This window comes from Rhinichthys klamathensis, unplaced genomic scaffold (genome assembly GCF_029890125.1).
Source record: "Rhinichthys klamathensis goyatoka isolate OS25496 unplaced genomic scaffold, OSU_Roscu_1.1 h1tg000055l_1, whole genome shotgun sequence".
NCBI lineage: Eukaryota > Metazoa > Chordata > Actinopteri > Cypriniformes > Leuciscidae > Rhinichthys > Rhinichthys klamathensis.
Window position 1 is genome coordinate 1,400,808 of NW_026606600.1, and position 14,133 is coordinate 1,414,940.

The 14,133-nt window shown below is 39.8% G+C and overlaps 1 protein-coding gene across 1 annotated transcript in view; it reads right to left on the minus strand.

Moving 5' to 3' along the window:
• The window catches only part of itfg1 (integrin alpha FG-GAP repeat containing 1), a 167,480-nt gene that overhangs the window by 70,649 nt on the left and 82,698 nt on the right, over positions 1 to 14,133 (minus strand). The window contains exon 10 of the mRNA XM_056248447.1: positions 3,330 to 3,511. Within this exon, the coding sequence (XP_056104422.1) occupies positions 3,330 to 3,511 (182 nt within the window). The remainder of the gene's footprint in view (positions 1 to 3,329; positions 3,512 to 14,133) is intronic.

Below are 14,133 nucleotides of genomic sequence, written 5' to 3' on the forward strand. Positions count from 1 at the left end.
CAAATTATACAATAATTAGGCCTATACTTATTTATACAATAAGACTTAATTATACAATAATTATACAGTGCCATTGCTACCAGTCAAATTAATTAATTCAATCAAAATCCATCTTTGCAGTGCAGAGGTGACACAGAATATGGCATTAATATATTTACACTCCATTTACAATAGCATAAATAAAGCTATGAGATTTTTTTTTTAATCAATATTTAAATATGAAATGATTTCTAATTTTAACGTTTTAATTAAAGGATACTTTAAATATGAAACTAAAACCGCCAGTAGGCGGCGGCAAGTCCCTGTAAGAGGGATTCATTCATTCAACCGATTTGTTCAAACGGCTGATTCATTCAGAAAGAAGCAAGTGATTCGTTCAAAACGCGGATTTCAGACTAGTCAATAAATCATCGCTGTGTTGCATTGAGACTCTGCTACGGTTTCATTATGAAATTCTTGTCGGCGAAATAAAGGGAAAACAAACAATATTGACAATATTGTGTCTAAAAAGTTCTCCCAATGTTAACTTATTGTTAATTTAACTGTTGTATAACATAAATATCACAGTTGTAATTGTGCACGGGAAAACTGCACTCTTGCTGATGTGATATTCTAATATAAGAACATAATATGATATAAATATAAGACAAAAAAACTAATTTGGGGACATAGCCTACCTATGAACGGCACACCGCAGTGACGATAGACAAACGCGATGTCACCTCACAGTGCCTCGTACATAGTTAAAACAATGATTACAATATCATAATAGACAATAGGCTACACATCACACACCCCATTCGCACATAAAGAATGAACTTACAACTGAACTGACATTTACCAACTTTCTCCTTCTCTCCTCTCTCGCGTGCAGGAGACAGACGTTATTCTGCCGCGATTCCCGGGAATGTGATGCGAATTGTCACGTGAAAATGCAAATCCACAAAGATAGAATAATAAAAAATAATACGCATACAACGATAACAACGATAGCAAAAAACAGTTTTGTAAAAATTATTTCAAACTCCACATTTAGGGGGGCCACAAGGGGGGCCAAGCTTTTTGTCACAGGGGCACTGGCCCCCCCTGGCCTCCCTCTAGAACCGCCACTGGCTGTCGGCATCGCACGTTCATGTGTTTTGGGGGCGTGGTTTTGGAAGGTGCCCAGAATGGAGGGGGTGGAAGTGAATGGAGATAAGTAGCTGTGTTTATTACAGCCCTGAGAGGACTACAGACACTCGATTTTTATACTCTCTTTTCCAGAGTACTTACATTTTAATTATGCATTGATATATATAGAAAGTTTAAACAAATTTGGCAAAAAGTTTTTAAAAAAAATTCTACCTACAATACCTTTAATACAGAACAGGATTAAGCACTAAAAGGTGAATTGACAACCACATTCAGTTACAGTGTGTACGTGGCTAATGTGATTCCACCAAGAGTGTGAAAAAAGAAACAGGAAAAAGGATTTTTTTTTTTAAGGCAACTACGTCCTTAATGATATAATAGCAGAAGGAGATGTAAACCAAAGATTCAGAGAAAGACGCTGCGGTCTTTAATTAAAAGGTTCATGGGAGTGTTTAGAGCGATCCAAGCACTGATTGATGAGATAAGAAAGTGGCCAGCTGTGAGTAGAGGAGGTTTTAACATCCAGCTCCTGGCTGATGAGAATCAAATCACTCTCCTTGGCATCTGAGCCATTAATGACAATAGGCCGATTTGAACAAACTCTGGTGTATCTCTGAGGTCTCTGGATGCATGTTGCCTGATTACTGTTGAAGTGAGATGATGAGACTGGCTGTGGGGTGATTAGAGGAGACTATAGCAAGCACTAAACTCTTATGACACAAGGGGAATGTTAAGCCTCTGCTGACTTAAAGATTAGGTTGACCTAATGTATTAAGCATGAAGACTGAAGACTAAAAATAAGCAGATCATAAAAACAAAAGGGTTTTCAAGAATTATGTGTGTGTGGCTAAACCACCTCAATTGATTCTCTGAGTCTGGACACAAATCTCCTGCCCTTCAGGATGACATGAAGTTGTCTTTGTTTTCTAAAAGCATCTGGAGCATCTCTCATAGCCACCTGGAGGCCAGCGGCAGAGCCTCTGGTATCTTATCTCAATCAGAGAGCTGTTAATCCATCCATGCCCTTCCTGCTGTTCTCTCACAGGCCTGCCTGTCCTCACTCAGGTCAGGCCAGATCGAAGACGGGTGACATGTACCAGCTCTCTCTTTTGTAGACACTCGGCAAGGTTTTACCCTGCCATTTACATATTGTTAACATAATAGTGAATCAAGTGTGATGTACAATGAAAAATGCTATTTTAAAGATTTCTTTTAAAAAGTTTGATGCATGATAAACACACTGCAACACCATACAAACGATCTCCCCAGTCCACCCACACCATTTACAGAAAGCTGCAAAAATTGGTCTTTCAAAAATTGTCATGGTTGTGATGGCACAACCATAAGCACATTTATATGAATCAGAATGTCAGAAATTCTTGCTGCTTCAGGATCATCCAAGTAATCCACCAACTGAAAGTTCAAATTCTTTCAAGGAGAAAAAAAGAGAAGGAAAAAGCACGGCTGTGCTTTGAAAAACAGGTACTGTAGCAGTATCTAAAAGATCCTATTTGGATAAAAGGAAAAGTAATAAATGTTGAGCTTCAGCCCTGGTTTGTTTCTAAGGAAGTACAAATATTGTACGAGTGCAAAAATGCCATAAGGTTTTAGGAAAGTATTTTAAAAGTTTCATGGTGGCGAGTTTTTACTTTTAAAATACAAAACCTAGTTCCTTTTTTTACCATTCAATATTGATAAAAAATAATTTTCTTGCTCAGTAATTCACATCTTAACATAGAAGTCATTGTCGCCCAGAGGCGGGTTATAACTCTGTACAAGTACCCTGACAGATTTCCTTCAAGGGTTAGTGCACCCAAAAATGAAAAATCTGTCATCATTTACTCCCCCTCAAGTATTTCCAAACCTGTATGAGTTTCTTTCTTCTGTTGAACACAAAATAATATATTTGAAAGAATGTTGGTAACCAGAAAGTTGAGAGCCGTGGGAGCAGAGCGAGGGATTTGGCTATTTGGAAAGAGTTCTTTTGCATCTTTTGAGGATGTGGGTGTGGTGTATCCATCTCAAGACGATGTGCAAATCTATTGCTCATTATCTGAGTAGTAATGGAAGCTACATTTCTCTTACTCAAACAATCATTCATCATTACCTACTTGAGTAATTATTGATATAAATAAACAATATTACTTGTACTTGAGTACAGATTTTGGCTACTCTACCCAGCACTGATCCTGACTCACCTGCCGCTGCTGGTGTTACGGAGGATGACAAGGGCATCAGGAAAGCCATCCAGGTTATAGTCTCCTAAGTGCAGGGTGATGGGCATTTGCAGTTCTCCCAAAGTGGAACTGTCTTGAGGGGGCACAAAGCCCCACACAGAATCCTTCCTACTGAAGTCCAACAGCACCGGCACCCAATGGAGCTGCAAAAAGGAAGACAATTCAGTTACATGAGCTGATACGCATTATATCACTGCTAATGAACAAGGTGCTGCAGGAAAAATAATAAAAATTCAAAACATCCATAAGTTTGCATTAGTGTCAATAAAATCTCAAGGCCACACTCAAAAGTCAACATAACTTTCTGAGAAAAGCATATTAATAGTAAACCTAAATGCACCTTTAATTGATTTACATATAGATTAAGTTTTTTTCAGAGATAAACAGAAAAGTAATTAAACAGAAACATGAAAAGCAATGTAGTTCTAAGTTAATTTTATTCACACCACAGTAGCTATGTTTCCATCCATATAAGTTGTGAATTTAACTTGTATGCAAAATTGGAATATTGCATAAAACATTTACAAATAAAGCAGCGTTTCCATCCAGTGAGTAAAAGAGAACAAAATTGTCAATTCCTGATAAACTGGCGTATCACTAATATCACTAAGAAAAGTAGAAGTAGTAGCCACTGTAAATAATAATTTTCATAAATAATACATTTCTTGCGCAGAAGCAGCACAATAAACACGTTATCTTGCTTTCGAAGGCAGATGCCTGCTGTTCTGGAACGCAGTCGTGTAAGACGGTTCTGGAAGGTAATTATACCGAACCACTTTGACGACAGACTTTGCTCAGGTATTTGAGAACAACCAAAACAGCATATCAGATGCTGTGCAAAAAAATAGGCCCACTGGTTAGTGCAGTTATCCCAGCTCAAACGAGTGCATACGTTTTTTATGCGCATCTTTAGAACTTATACGCATCTTGGCGTTTCCATCCACCAGTTTGTTATGCGATATCCCAAAATGCGGATAAAAATAGGTGGATGGAAACATAGCTAGTGTAATGTGGCCCTTGACATGAATCACTATATTGTATAAAGTATTAAACAAAGTACAAAATTAAATTTGTTTAGAATATGTATTACTGCAGATTAGATACAGATATTTTGACATTTTGAACACAGTTAATGCTAATACATAAGACTGGAAGTCCAAAGAAGTCAAAACATGATCACATTAAACGACATTATGAAATGAATAATGTTTTGATGAATTGAAGAACCAAAGAAGGGCTCCAGGCAGAATACAACATTATGGTCCTCTCGATCTCTGGAATCGGTCATTTGCACGTGTGTGGGGGTTGCACAAGGACAGATGCTACAGGCCTTACTCACTCATGAATGTAAAACAGAGAGCCAGGTGCATCTCTGCATGTATGCATCCATGGGGATAGAGGCACAGAGAGAGGAGGGAGAGAGAGAGATTGCTAGAGATGTAGGGAGGGGGAGATGGATACAAAGTGGTAAAGAGAGAATGCAAGAGAAAGAAGGCAGAGCGTTCTGTAATGGCTGCTAATAGGGTTTTCTCCAGATCCTTGGCACACAACCAGAATCAGCAATGCTGAAGATCAGGCAAAAGAGACCGGGTCTGATTTGTTTATTTGTACAAACTATTTTGTATTAGTACACAAATAATATCGCTAAAGCTAATGTTGCTATTACGTATAAAACAAGAACTAACTGATGTCAGACTCCTCTACGCTGAAAAGGAAAGTAGAACTCTAACTCGTGAGTCATGGTGTGCACTGTCGGCCTAGCTGCCTCATTATGAGCAAATGTAAGAGTCCTGCAATGTTTGTTTATATTGCAGCACCATTTCCCGCTAAGGCCATCCTTAAAAATATTTTGTTTTGCAGTAACAGCAAAAAAAAAAAAAAAGGGTCGGTAGGTAGGTCTATTTTTTTTTTTTTTCAAGATTCAATGTAAAAAAAAGGGACAATTTTGGTCATGGTGATTACGTCGGTATGAATGTAAACAAATTTGCATATCGTGACGTCACTGACTGGGTCTTCAACCCATGCCTTCGGGCGCACCATTGCGAACCTCATTCTGATACAGACCACAAACAATTTGCAATAACTAACATTCAAATAGAGACATAATAATAACTAATCCCAAAACATTAGACACATAACAATAACCAACGTTTAAACAGTTAACAACGTAAAAATAACTAACCTTCAAAAGTAAACATTTAGGACACAACCCCATTTCCAGACAAGTTGGGACAGTGTAAATGCAATAAAATCAAGAATCTGTGATTTGTTATTTCTCTTTAACCTTTATTTAACTGGCAAAGGTACAAATAAAAGATTTTCAATGTTTTCACTGACCACTTAATTGTAATTGATGGCTGCAACACACTTTACAAAAAAGTTGGGACAGAGATGTTTACCACTGTGACACATCACCTTTCCTTTTAATTACACTTTAATAGTTTGGGAATTGAGGATACTAATTGTTGCAGTTTTGCAACTGGAATTTTTGGCCAATCTCGCCTGATACAAGGCAGTTGCTCAACAGTCTGTGGTCATCATTGTCTGATTATCCTCTTCATGATGTGTCATATATTTTCAATAAGAGACAGAGCTGGACAACAGTGATGCACATCCCTTCTACGGTGTAGTGTAGAAACCACTCTGTTTTAGAAATGTGCAGAATGAAGCCTGCCATTGTCTTGCTTCCAAGGAAAGATGCCATCTTGATGGCAATAATGTCTCTGTACAATCCTAATATACGCCTCCACGTCATTGGTACCTTCACCCATACACTGATGGACCCTCATTCTATGACAGATGTTTGCTTTTGCACCCATCACTGATGATAGTCTGGATGGTCCCTTTTGTCTTTGGGACTGATAACTCAATGTCCCTTTTTCCTAAAAACAAGCTGAAACGTGGACTCATCTGACCACAGCACACATTTCCACTGTCTTTTAGACCATCTGAGATGAGCTCGGGCCCAGAGAACTCGGTGGCATCTCTGCATATAATTGATGTGTAGCTTTCTCCTTGCGTGTAAAAGATTCAAGTTGCATTTCTTGATGCAACGGTTTTCCAAAGAACTCCGGGGCCCATGTGGCTATATTTAATTCAGTAGCATGACGGTTTCTCATGCAGTCCCATCTGAGGGCTCAAACACCTTGCCCTACAGATTTCTCGGGATTCCCTGAATCTTTTCACAATTTTATGTATGGTAGAAGGTGAAAGGTGCGCAATAATTCTCTCATGAAATTTGGCAAAACAAAGTGGTGAACCATTATCCTTTTTTGATTGCAAAGGCTGATGCTGCGTTCACACCAAACGCGAATAGAGCGTCAAATTAATCTAGTTGGACGCTTGAACATTTTGAATCCATTCGCGCATCCAAAGCGAAATTGACGCACATAAAAATCAAGCGTTTGAAGCGAAATTGACGTGCGTCTGAGGCGAAATCCACTTCTTGTGGGAGGGGCCAGTGCTAGGCGGCTGTCTGTTTGCAAGATGGCTGATGTTGATTGAGTATTCATTGAGAGAGTCACCGCTCTGTATTTACTCTGGAGAGCAGAACAGCGGCGTAGGGGTCATCGTTCGCCGTACTTGGGTCCACCAGACCCTCCGGAGGCGTTCCCAATTTGGCGAGTTTGACCATTTGCTCCAGGAGCTGCGCCTGGATGACGGCCGCTTTCAGCGGTACTTCCGCCTATCCCGCGCCCAGGCTGATGACCTCTTGTCCCGCATTGGAGTGAGGATCACCCTCACCCTCACCCACCTAGTCTGTCATTTATTTTTGTTTTGATGATAAATGGAGCCAGCCTCCAAAAGAGATTAACCTGTCCTGTGATTTGTTTTTCTCGGACACAAACTATGTTCTTATGCACTAAAGTATGTTGGTTGTCTTTACATTCGAATAATAATGTTTCATACAATCTAGATTAGATATGGAATAAAAAGCATTCAATACAAAATTAATATGTCTCATATATTGAAATCAAGTTATGTGATAAAATATTTGCTTTGTTGTGCATAAGACCCACACCAGGCATTTAGTCATATTACAAAATAATTTATTGAGGCCAAACATATAAAATAATTTATTGAGGCCAAACATATAAAATAAGTTATTTAGGCCAAGCATATAAAATAAGATTATAAACTGAAAAGCGGGCCTGTCCCCGTTTATCACGTAATTTCACCACGTGACAGCAGCAAGCAAGCTCCTGATTGGTTAACGCGACACGAACTGATGCCAAAGCTCAGATTTTTCAACTCGGGCGTCAGACGCGAATTCGCGTCTACCGCGCCGTGCTAAATGCCTCATTCGCGCCGCAGGACCTCTAGACGCGCATAAACGCGTCTTTACATTGACTTTACATTGAAATCACTTGCGCCAGGCGCTCTATTCGCGTTTGGTGTGAATGCACCATGAGCCTTTTGTGAATGCTCCTTTTATACCCAAACACGATACCCTCACCTATTACCAATTCTCTCTCTCTCTCTCTGTTAATGAACTGTCCCCAAGCTCCTGTGAGTGCTGCCCTCCCATAGGACTGCTGAGCCAGACCTCAACCCCCACCAGAGGTCCTAAGTAAGCAGTCTTGACTGATGGGATGTTAAAATAGGTTATGAGATGTTATGGCAGGTTATCAGCGCACTTACTGATGGCTCATCATAACTAAGTGGAAATACAGACAGGGTTTTAAATTGAACATGCTTGGCAAACCATTTCTAAACTAGGGTCATTATGGTGGAGCACCTCAATATCAATTCAAATAAAACAAATGACCCTTATGAAAAGACACTGAGTGGGTGTACATGCTGGTACGTGTTGGGGCATGATAAAATGCATGCACACATTCGGTTCTGCTCTGTGTGTGAGAGCTATCCCAGAGTCATTCACTCCCATTCTACTATTATAAGCTCCAGATACAGAAACAAAATCATCTCTCTCTCTCTCTCTCTCTCTCTCTCTCTCTCTCTCTCTCTAGCAGCCACTCACACAGAATGGCCTTAACTCCCAGCCGAATTCCTCTGAATTGAAGACTCTTTTCATTCAACATAGTAATGATTATGCAAACAGTCATTGCCCTTGTGGCCATCTACAATCGGCTTCCATCATTCTGTGTCTGCGTGTGTAAATTGACTTATATCAGTGCTGACTGCCAGTTAATGCTAAGCCTTATTGATTTATTAGGGAGGGTAGATGGAAATCACAAAGTGATTGGGCTGTCATTGTGGTGAACACACAACAGATCTACTCAAGACCCCCTAGCTGATAGCTACAGTCAAAATGTTGCATGGTTGAGATCACTACTATTCTAAAGATGGGCGTTCACACCAACTCAAATATTCGTCAATAAATTTCAGCCCAATTTTCACATGCAATTTGTCTGTTCAGACCAATGCGTAAAAAACTTCGGACGAGCTGAATGAAAATGCAAAATTACTCCATGGCAGTAGGTGGCGCTTATAGAAAAGCAGAAATACGCAGGTTACCCAGGTACACACTTCTATTCACTATGGCATTTATCAAATAACACCAAATACAAGAGTACAAATAATAGAGGGCTACTTTCGGATTCTTTATCTACTATTCACTGTAGTTTGTAAAATGGTCTGTTCACGAGCACCACCAAGTAACAGCATTGGTTCTGTGCATGTGACCAAAATCTTATTGGTTGGTCCAGTTTAATCACAGTTTGAAAAAAAAGAGATTACAACACCTCACTGTAAAAAATTATGTCGCATTGATGGCATGCAAATGTTTGTAACAGACGTTAATACTAGGGCTGTCAGTTAAACGCGTTATTAACGGCGTTAATGCAAACCCATTTTAACCCTCTGGGGACCAGAGTGTTTTTGGGGCCCTTGGGATGTTTTGACATGCACTGACATTTGTGCTTTTTTCAGTTATTTATAAACATGTTAATGGCAAAGGTGTAAATTCACTCTATATAGCACAAACTTGGCTACCATGATATCTGAGCAACATGTATGTACATGTTTGTATTTTTAATAATGTTTATGCGTGGTTATTGAAAAAAATAAAAATGAAAGTTGCTGAAATAAGACCACAAAACACATATTGATTATTTCTTCACAAGAATTTTGAAAATTGTATCACATAGCCTAGAATATTTGCTCCAAAACTATGTGAGAATCATCCTGACTACTCATTCAGATAAGTCAATAAAGTCTTTTACATTTTTAATGATGTGTTTTGTTTGAGAAAGCTTTATGCAGGAGGCGTGATCTCTCATTAATATGTGTGGCATTCCACACCTGAGAAAGACAAAGACCCTCCCCATAATGGCCCTATTAGGTGCTATCAGGCCATATCATTACAGGAGCCTTGCACAAAGAATGAGGAGATTTAAAAAAGAATGGCTTTTAGATTGTTTGGATTTATATAAGGAAAATACAGGGTGCATACGTCTGGACACTTCTATCACACACCCTTCACCATATAGACATGGTTTTATTTCAGTTCAAAGTTAGAGTTGGAAACATCTTGAAAAGAAAATTGTCTTTCTCCATAAATGTCTTAGTTTGATCATACATATTTCAAAGTTGAGGATTCATTATTTTGATATAGCTTGAACAAACACTATAACATCTTAGTTGATTAGTTTATTGACAAAACATACTATATATTTAACATATGAGCAGAAACTCCTAAAAAAAGCTTATTTGATGTCTATTTTAGAGTAAAAACTTTATCCAAATCGAGTCAACGAAATGTTATTTAGTCTGTAACAGTGCATATCTGTGCGTTCATTCATTCATTCATTCACACACACACACACACACACACACAAACATGATTCACATTTAACAGTACGCTATTTTTCCGTTTACAGACACTACGTTGTTCTATATCGCGATTAGCGCACTTGCAAAAAACACTTACTTCTCAGCTGAATCTGTTCATCCTCGAAGTGAAAATAAACCCAGTGGTAAATGTCCCAGGATTGTTCCTCATATAGCCGCGCAAGACGACAGTAGATTAATCTGACTAAAAAATAATGTGTGTTTTCAGAGTTTATGGGCGTTAACGCGTCTCAATGTGTTGCTTCACATATTTGCGTTTGAATAGCGCGTGCTCTCCGTGGGCGTGTCACATTACCAGAGATAATCAGCTGAGAGAACGATAATGAGACGGGCTGACACGTCTCTCTTTTTATATAGATGACATAAACGGAGAATAATAATTTTAGTTTTGAATCGGATCATTTAAAAGTACAAACTCAAATGATTTAAAAGATATATTGCTTATGGCTGGGTGAATAGTATTAGCTGAGTTGTGTTGAAGATTAGAGACGTGCTCCAGAAAAAAAGTTCACGGTGTCCGAGAGGCAGAAGGCACACCCTGTTTATTTTCTTTATTTTACAAAAGCACAATATTTTATTTCGATTGTATGTGGGCACATAAAAAAGTAGACATTTAACAGATTAGTTTCTCATATTTCTTAACTCTATATGAACAGAAATGATGGTAGTACTTTAAGTCTATTTTTCTGCTATGTGAAAAAAAACGAGCAAAACGCGCCCGCGCGTTTCTGGTCCCCAGAGGGTTAACGGCGTTCAGTTTTTTATCGCGCGATTAACGGTCTTTTTGGCCTAGCAAACTTTGTAGTTTTTTCCACATGCTTTTACAACAGGACGCGGCATGCGCGGCGCTGCACTATGAAACCCATTCATTTCAATGGCTTCGTCGACCAAAGCGCAAGCGGATCTAGCTAGACCGGAAACAAAACAACAGGCACGCCGCACACACTTGTTTGGGCTTGCGAGCCTGCCAAATAGTTGGTTAACGTTACATTTTGAGTGGATGACGAGCGCGAGACGCCGAAATGGATGCCAATAAGATTCTGAATGGAAAGTTTACTTTTAAAAAGTTGCAAAATGGTCCAATTGACAACACCAAAGTGATCTGTGTGTTTTGTCGTTGTGAACTGAGCTATCGTCATCGCAGCACGTCCAGTCTGAAATACCACTTGATGGCCAAGCACACACACACACACACACAAACAGCTGACGCAAATTCTCCGCCCCCTCGTCAATCGTCAGTATTTCTTTCACCCTTTTATTGATGGACAGTGTTACATTGTGTGAGAGATTATTTGCTCCAAGTGAGAATGTTAGTGTGAAATTGAACACAGTATATGCCAATGTTGTTTTCAATAAAAAACATTTGCACAAAGCAAGCCGATCCACTTTTCCATGTTGATAAGAGCATTAAAATGAGAAAAAAATAATGGGACAAAAATAAATCAAGAGACATTTAGAATAGATAAAAATGTGCGATTAATTGCGATTAAATATTTTAATCGTTTGACAGCACTAGTTAATACGAAATGTTCAAAATGTTTATTGCACTGAATTTTCACAGCAAACATTCATCTTGGTGCGAACATTCATCTTGGTGTGAACAAGCCTTTAGAGGTTTAAGGGAGAGCAAGAGAGAAAAACACCAAACATAAAAGACTTAAGAGATGATTGAGTCAGAAAAGCTATCAAGCGTTAGATGGTGAGACATGTCCTGCTTTCAGATAAAAGAGAGCTGCTTGCATGTGCCAAACTTGGCATGTAGGTGATAAGCCTGAATATGAGCAGGTTTGATCTACATTGAAAACATCCTTCCAAAGTTTAAAAATAACCTGAACCAGCTGCCGTGTGGAATAGGTTTTGGCGGCATTAGCTGCTGGCCAGTGAAGACTGTTGGCAGCAAACCAGGCTGGCATTGTCGACCTGTACCATTTCGCAAAGAGCACAGCACACATCATTATGCTAGATGTGGCAGCATCCCTTGACTGTAATGTTGACGGAAGAATGGAGGAGGCCGGCAGGGTCACAAAGAGAGCGATGTAAAAAGCACCATGCAGAATTCATGCAGGAATAAGCCTGACTGTATGTGACTGGCAAAATGTACTGCTTATCAGCAGCTTTTAGAGAAATGCGAACAAATTTAAGTCAATAATTCAAGGCTAGTAAACAGATTATATTTTAAGCCACCACACAGCGGGGTATTTCCCCACCATCTGGACTCTCTGACAGGTCAGGGACGGTTTGGGCTACTCTTCTGGCAGGTGCCTAGAAAGCCTGCGTACGCCACTCGTTGTTTAAAAGGACACGAGAGCTCATCGGAGAATCAGTCAGGCCTTTCTAACACAAACTCTGCACATTTATCATCCTGCTCGTGGTAAAAGTCCACCTGAAAGACCAGGTGATCTTGAGACACGACTCGTACAAAAATATGCTATTGCACATCTAAGACTATGACTGGCATCCCAGAGTGTGCGTGACGGATGAGTGAAGCGATTAGAAAGCCTGAAAATGAAAGGAATGAGTGGAACGGGTAATTTGTAGTGTATATGCGATGGGACGCATATATGTCCCATCGCATATACGTATACGCATATACGTCCCTGTGATCAGCCCCCTGCCGTGATCACAGAGTAGAAAGAGGTAACTCTCTGCTAGAATTAGCCTCCCATCCAGCTATCCACTGCACTACTGATTAACCCAATCAACCCGAACTGGAGCACATGCACACACATACACACCTTAAGTTCAATCAAACAGAAATGAGATGGAAGCTAATCAGTGTCATCCAGGATAATGAGACACTCTGTAATTAACCAACTACCATGGAAAACACGGCAATTTCTCATTTGGCTTCCTGCTTTAAGATGTTTAGTGGCTGAACACAGCTGTGAAAGACCTGCATAAATGCAGAATGCCATGAGCGTCTGGACACTAAGGATGATGGGATACCTCAGCACTAGCGATTACTTCAGCTTTATAGGTTTTTATTCTGCTTGTTCATGACACACATGACAGTTTGTCATGTTATGAGCCACTTACATCATTTGAAGTGTCTCATTTGTGTAAAAGACGGCTTGAGCCCAGCAAACACCATGCGACCGAAAGGCCGATATGTCAGCAAATTAGGCAATATCATTGTTGCCAAAGTGACAGAGAGGGGAAGAGAGAGGGAATGATCTCTTTAATGCAGATAGCCTTTCCTTAGCAAAAGTAATGGGACATCTTAGATAGAGGAGATGCTCTGCACAGAATACAAATGGCCCATTTCTTCCCTCCCTCAAATCAGTCGGAGAGACATCATCACGTTTGCATTGCCAAGACTCTATCCCCGTGGCTTTGTTTACTAAAGCGCAAAAAGTCCCTGTTATAGCCGAGCTATGCTTTCCACCACTCCCACATCCCAGCTGTGACGCTTCATTAGGCCAAGAAATTAAAATCAGAGCTCGCCGGCGGGAAGACACCAGACGAGGTGCCATTACATCAATAGGTGCCACTGACAGATGATATGAAAATGCGACGTCTAATGAACTGCCATCTTTATGACACTCCGGGAGAAAAAGAAAGAAAGAAAGAAAGCTTCATTGCTCGTCGCATTACAGGGAACGCATGCCATTCCACCCTGCATGTGAAACAGAATCTACAACAGACGGTCTCTTCATTAGCCTCCCTAGAGGAGAGAAGCACAATTTGTAATGAAATGTGGTACAAGAATCAGGAGACGAGCATATCAGATCAGAGGTGTTAATGGCAGGAAAGGTGGGGAAGGCAGGGTACCTACACATTTACCATTTCAAAATTCCATACTTTTCAAATTACCAAACCTCTCTGTAGATTTTCAGACCATATTCAAAGTGCCCCTATTATGCTTTTTCGAATATTCCCTTTCATGCAATGTGTAATGCAGCTATCTGCAAAGTGCTGAAGACGAAAGAGCATGCAATAAATAAAGTTATTG